We start from the raw sequence: 6,755 nt of genomic DNA, 5'->3' as shown, positions 1-6,755 counted from the left end.
AAATGTGTGAAGATCTAATATTGATAATATTGTAAACCTCGTGTCCAGTGTTGGACACGGGTCTAAAATCTAGTAAACAAGTATAAAGAACGAGGGATTTGATAACAATAAGTGTCTAGCAAGTTCTATGTCTTCACACATGTACACAATGTCCCTCAAATGTCCTCATGTCGTCCATAAATGTCATCAAGTACCCAAGTACCTGTGTATTGTCATCAAACACTTAAAAGTGCCCGTTTATATGTCATCATGTCTGTCATGTCCATCATTATTCTCAACACGTCACAAATTGTTCATCAATGACCATCAATGTCCATAACACCACCAAAACACCATGTGTATACACTTCATACGATACCACTTTTGAGAAATCATAGATGCTTATAACATTTCAAAAGCATTACCGTCTTCCATGTATGCACAACTATCATAATATTCACTTAAACAATCACATACAATAATCATATCACAAATAAATAGTCCTACGTCAAACAATCAAATGAACCAATCATTCAATCAACAAATGTAACATGCACGTATGTACACTTTTTAGCCCGACTCTTAAAAGAGTAAGGGAACTACGAAAACTCACCTTGATTCAGCAACTACGAGATAAAATCGAGTTAAAAGGTGGTTATAAACGTTCAACGGGCGCCACGTGTCCACAATCTATATATATATATATATATATATATATAACATATACATTATTATTTGTAATCAAACCCTAACTTGAACTTTAATGTGTTTCATGAACTTTGAACGACGATTGAGACTTGTATACAACACTAGAGAAACCAAGGGAAGGCTCATATGAAAGCTTGAAGCGATCCAAGAAGGATAGAAAAAGAAAGGTAGACACGAAAACATAAAAGTGAACCCTAGGGAGCACCGTCCCACACGCTGCCCATCGGTGTCTCACATGCTGGCCTAGCTTGGCCTAGCGTCTCACATGTTGAACCCCAACGTCCCACACGCTGCTTCAGATTGCATCGGGTTTTCAAATGGTGCAGACCACCGCCCATACGATGGCCTGGATAATAAGCTTTCAACGTGTGCTTAGTGTTTGGGTGTCGTGAGACAGTAACTCGTGGTTTAAAAGTTCAAAACATGAAATGTAGAGCACCGTCTCAGACATTAGGTGGGCGTCTGAAATGCTGGGCCTGCACCAGATTGGATCTGCATTCTCTTTTGAATCAAGACACGACCCATTTGACATCACAACTCGATTTTGACCCCAAATTCGGCTAAGGAAGGTCTCAAACACATTTTTGGACATAATTGAACTTAAATCAACATAACTCGTCATCAAAACAAGAATTGAAACATCAACCCATGGTTAAATTCAGCCAAATTCAAACCCAGAACATCAAATTCAACTTTTGACTTCAAATCGTTAAATTGAAACTTCTAAACTTGTTCTTGAGTATAAATATATGAAACCCATATTAAAACTCATTTCAAAACATCGAGACTTGTTCAAATTCGTTCATGACTTACCCAAACCATAATGAAACCCTAATCTTGACCAAAAATTTATTAAACCAAATCAACCAAGAACCCGTTTATTCGACTTAGAGCAAGATTTATCAACTCAAAATGAAAAAGTTTAGTTAGAATTTACCTTTTAAAACCTTCACAAGATGTTAAAATTTAAAAATGACCCAACTTGAGAAGTTTTCTTGCACTTGGAAGTCCAATTTTGAGATATGTTATTAAGGAGATGATGAGGATGATGAATATAGCATAAATCTTGCCCAAATTGCCTTAAATGATGCATTAATGTAGCGAGAGTGAGATGTGTCTGTGTTGATGTTCTTGCAAGGGTTTTAGTGAGAGATGGAGAATAATTGGATCAGAGGTTATGGGGTGTAAGGATAGGGTTGGGTGGAAAAATGGGTTAATGGGTCATGGGTTGGGTATGGGTCAACCCAAAAGGGATCCATTTAACTTTCTAGTTAATTTAAATGTCATCTCATATTGTAAAATCGATTATCACTAACAAATGATCTCGACTAGCACATAAGTCCCAAATTAAATGGTAAATTGATCTATATGAATACATTGCACTTATTTGAATCCCAAATTGCACTTAAATTATATTGGCTAACTTAATAATTAGTCAAATTGTACACGCAGGCAAATGGTCAAAAATCACAATTATTACACTAGTGGAATTGGCGTGTAACCTATGCTTACTTGCCTCTATTGTTATTAATATAATCTCGCTGTTTAAAAAAAAAAAACTTGGCTCTGTCGTGCTCAAGTTTTATTGCATTGAACATGATTTGAATAAAAATCGAAGTCACTGAAGCATAAAATCGACACAAATAAGAAAGTGAAGATTATTGATTGTGTTATACATTTTGTCTAAAATAGCCATTTTAAATTAATAAAACTTGATTTCGACAAGATGTCGAAACCTAAGAGAAAAAATTGGACATATTTGCCATAAAGACCATGAATAGCTAAGATGAATGTGGTACATGATAATTTTAATTACACACTTTTTATTTTGTGTGAGATCTGAATTTTTTATAAATTGATTGTTTATTTGTTTGATAATTAAACGAGAACAAACTATTAATAATGAAAACCAGCAAGATTGGATAAGAGGTTAACATAATCATCTTTGAAGATAAAGGTCAGGTGTTTTATTCTCTTGTCTCACAAGACTGGATTATAACCTCTCGCTACAAAGTAGTTTGATCATATATATGTATATGGGAACAAACCATTTACTTAATTCAATGATACTTGAAAAATTTATACTCCGTAGTTTGTAAATTGCAATGGAATGGTTGACGATTCCAAACAAACTTAACTCTATCAAGGCAGATAAATTTACATTTAATTAAAAGTTCATTGATACTTCACTCTTAAAATTAATAACGATTTGTATCATTTTCATTTTGTCACATCCGTCGACAATTTTCAATTCAAAAATAAAGGTAATAACAAATCTATGTAGATACGAAACCAATTCAACATGTTTTGTCTAGCGTAGTACTTAAGTAAACCCCATTTCTATTTTTGTCCCCAAAGTTAGTCCAAAACACATACATAAACACACGTGAACAGAGTAGTACTCATGGCGTCTCCTCCTTCCACCACAACCTTCTTCCCGGTGCTCCTCCTCCTCCTCCTCTTCTATGTCGCCGCCATCGCAAGTAAGTTAACCCTTCTCTGACTTAATCTCACCTGCCCTTTTCTCAATCAATCAATTTTTTTCGGCTTAATTTTCTCCCTTTCATTTCTCAAACTGTTTAAAAGATTTAGTATTTGGTATTCTTTTTTGTACTAAAACCGCCTAACATTTTTTGTACTAAAACCGCAATAAAAGAGTTTTTTTTAACTCGCAGTAAACAAAGATTAATAACAGATGATTAGTACCGATATTATCTGTTGTATCAAAAAAATGTAAATATATAGAGTAGTTTTGTGCTAAAGCATTTATGTCTTATATATCAATATATATGTATTAGGATCACAATCCTACATTGGAGTAAACTACGGCACGATAGCGGACAACCTCCCACCACCATCGGCCACCGCAAAACTCCTCGAATCAACCTCAATTGGAAAAGTCCGTCTCTACGGAGCCGACCCATCGATCCTAAAGGCTTTAGCCAACACCAACATAGAAATAACAATAGGAGCCGCCAATAGCGACATCCCACCAATGGCAACCGACTTAAACTACGCCAAATCCTGGCTATCTTCCAATGTACTTCCGTACTACCCATCAACCAAAATCACCCTCATTAACGTAGGCAACGAAGTATTGCAATACGGCGAACCCGAACTTAAAACACAATTACTACTCGCTATGCAAAACCTCCAAACCGCGATTAATGATGTCTCGTTAGGTGGGAAAGTTAAGGTTTCGACGGTTCATTCAATGACGGTGTTGGGACAATCTGAGCCGCCATCAGCGGGAAGGTTTGATCCAAGTGTTGTGGATTTGTTGAAAGGGATGTTGGAGTTTAATAAGGCGAATGGTTCGCCTTTTATGATTAACCCGTATCCGTTCTTTGCTTACCAGACTGATCCGAGACCCGAAACTTTGGCATTTTGTTTGTTTGAACCCAATCCTGGCAGACCAGATTCTGGGACGAATATCAAGTATATGAATATGTTTGATGCTCAGGTATTACTACATTATATCATCATCATCATCATATAAATATAAATTTAATGTATAGTTAACGTATAGTTATTGTTTTTTTAAAACTAATTTTGCTAATTTTTCGTCAGAACGTGTGTCACGTAGTCAGCCCACAATGATAAAATATGCTCGTTCATATGGTACATGCTGTCTGTTTTGACGTTACTTTTGATTTATAATTACTATTATTTGTTTCTTATATGTGAGTTTTTCAAAACATTTGACATGGTCAAAGGGTGATTATTTGCTCTGAAATTATATACGTCCTCTGTTTTATTTTAATTTGGAAAATAATTTTAGGCCAATTAGTTAAGAAGATTAATAATTACCCTTTTAATTTTCAATTGATTTATTATGCATTCCATCAAGACCAGTTGATACTTTTTTCAGTGGATTGGCTTTATGAGATTATTCTCTCTTTTCTTTTCCTCCAAATTTATATTTGTTGTTTTTAAGAATATGATTAAGATACGAGAAAATATAATAATGTACATAAAAATAACCACCCTACCAATAATTATCAATTGTCATGTATGTACGTATGGTATCTTAATCAATTACGGATTAATCACAGCTTAAGGCTATGTTTAGGACACCTCAGACCTCATACAATACGTAAGTTAATATTTTTGATCAAACTGTTTTTTTGGACCAAACATTGTTTCTTTCCGTGTGGTTTAAACACTATTTATAATTTCTTAGCGTATATGTGTTTATAATTTTTTAATTTTGATGATATATAGATTGCTAATAATTGTAGTCCAGCACAATAATATATCGAAAAAGTAAAGTACATGATGAAATTGATGTCAAGTGATATCTACGTGGTACACTGGTACCTATCGAGTCTAAAATGCAATGCATCCGTAAGTTATGGTCCCACAATAGCGGAGAATTCATTTAGAATTGTCCCATAAGTTATTCTTTTCTAGACAATGGTACAATTTAGTTACTTTATTTGTTTTTGTGAGCTCTAATTAACTAAATCGTGGATTGGTAACTTGTAGGTAGATGCAGTAAGATCGGCATTGAACGCCATGTCCTTTAACGATGTTGAGATTGTGGTCGCTGAGACGGGTTGGTCATACAAAGGGGATGTGGCTGAGGCTGGTGCATCCGTGGAGAACGCCAAGGCTTATAATGGCAACTTAGTTAATCATCTTAGGTCTATGGTTGGAACCCCATTGATGCCCGGGAAGTCAATCGATACCTATCTATTTGCATTATATGACGAGGATTTGAAGCCGGGCAAGCTTTCAGAAAAGTCTTTTGGGATCTATAACGTCGACCTCACACCAATATACGATATCGGGCTCTCCAAGAGTACTAGTCAGGTGAGTTCGCTACGCCAATTTAGCTAAATTGTATAAAACATTTCTGTGGACATTCTCAAACACTTAAAAGTATAAAACTGAAGCATTTTTTTTTTCTATTAAGTGAGAAAATGTAGGTTTTGACTTTTGAGCATCACATTGCTCTATGTCAAAATATAAGCCTAAGTGCACAATTCGATCATCTTCAACACATCACATGTTTTCTTGTTCGAATATGATATTTGTTAGAAATTATACCTACCACTTCAATCAAGCCCAAACAAACGTGAACATTTTATATTTTATAATTTGATCATTAATTTCCTCATGTTACAAATATTAGCAAATAGCAACTAAACTAACTGATAGAGTGTATGTTTTTTCAATTAAGCCCCAAGGAAAAATGCATATACAAATTGAGTATTTCTTGGTGGCATTATGTATGTATATAAATTTTTTGTTCCGAGTTGTATAACACATGATACAAATGTCTAACTTGTCTTACATACATGTTGTTTAGGGTGGTCTTGCTACAGCACCAGCTCCTACTTTGAGCCCGCCTATGGTTGCTCCTCCTGCTAGTGGTGCAACCACACTTCCTACCAATTCTTCAACGACATCGACAACTCCCCCTAATACAACAAGTCCCCGTGGCTCTTCGACTGCTAAGGTCAATGCATCTAAAAATGCAGGTAGCCTGGACAAAGTCGAGATTATCTTCATTGTTGCCACTCTCTTAGCAGTAGTTTCATTGTTGTAGACTAATTCGAAGAAGTTACGTGATCCTTGAGGTTATGCGGGGGTGTAATTGTTTTTTTTTTGTGTGTATGGTAGAGATCTACAAACTAGTTAGATTATGATGAGTTTGTTGGCATGATCATTTAATTAACACTTTCTCTTTGCAAATATACATCCGGATGTATGTATTTTTGCCGTTGTAAGTTTTGTAACCTCTCTAAATGAAATATATGTTTCTAACAAAACCTTCTAATAATTAAGAAATAAACATTCTGCTCTTAAAATAAAACTAAATAATAAAAAAAAAACAACATGAGATATTTTTGTTTACATTTGTCACTTCTTTCTCTTTTCTCTTTTCTTTTTGTTCCCCCCTCTATTTTTAAAACCAAACAACATATTTTTGTATTTTACAACTTAATGGAAGTTTGAAACCATCACCTGATTTACAACGGTGAAAGTTATCGACCGGAAACGTATCAAGTTATTAAGTTTAGCCAAACTAAGGTATGGTCAGGTTTGCAAAGTATCAGTAT

General features: G+C 34.9%; 1 protein-coding gene across 1 annotated transcript; it reads left to right on the top strand.

Moving 5' to 3' along the window:
- The first annotated feature begins 3,035 nt into the window (after window positions 1–3,035).
- On the top strand, window positions 3,036–6,407 carry LOC122587282 (glucan endo-1,3-beta-glucosidase 7). Its single transcript, XM_043759404.1, has 4 exons — window positions 3,036–3,170; window positions 3,486–4,150; window positions 5,176–5,502; window positions 6,002–6,407. Exons 1-4 carry the CDS (start codon window positions 3,092–3,094, stop codon window positions 6,239–6,241), a joined length of 1,311 nt encoding a protein of 436 aa, XP_043615339.1. The 5' UTR covers window positions 3,036–3,091; the 3' UTR covers window positions 6,242–6,407.
- Window positions 6,408–6,755: the final 348 nt, after the last annotated feature.

This window comes from Erigeron canadensis, chromosome 2 (assembly GCF_010389155.1).
Source record: "Erigeron canadensis isolate Cc75 chromosome 2, C_canadensis_v1, whole genome shotgun sequence".
Classification (NCBI taxonomy): domain Eukaryota; kingdom Viridiplantae; phylum Streptophyta; class Magnoliopsida; order Asterales; family Asteraceae; genus Erigeron; species Erigeron canadensis.
This window is presented reverse-complemented; position numbering and strand designations above follow the sequence as displayed.

Bases quoted from the DNA above. Each gene is read 5' to 3' on its own strand.
- LOC122587282 (XM_043759404.1), top strand. From the start codon at position 3,092: ATGGCGTCTCCTCCTTCCACCACAACCTTCTTCCCGGTGCTCCTCCTC. The intron at 4,151-5,175 runs GTATTACTACAT...GGTAACTTGTAG, and splicing joins TGAATATGTTTGATGCTCAG to GTAGATGCAGTAAGATCGGC. The intron at 5,503-6,001 runs GTGAGTTCGCTA...CATGTTGTTTAG, and splicing joins TCTCCAAGAGTACTAGTCAG to GGTGGTCTTGCTACAGCACC.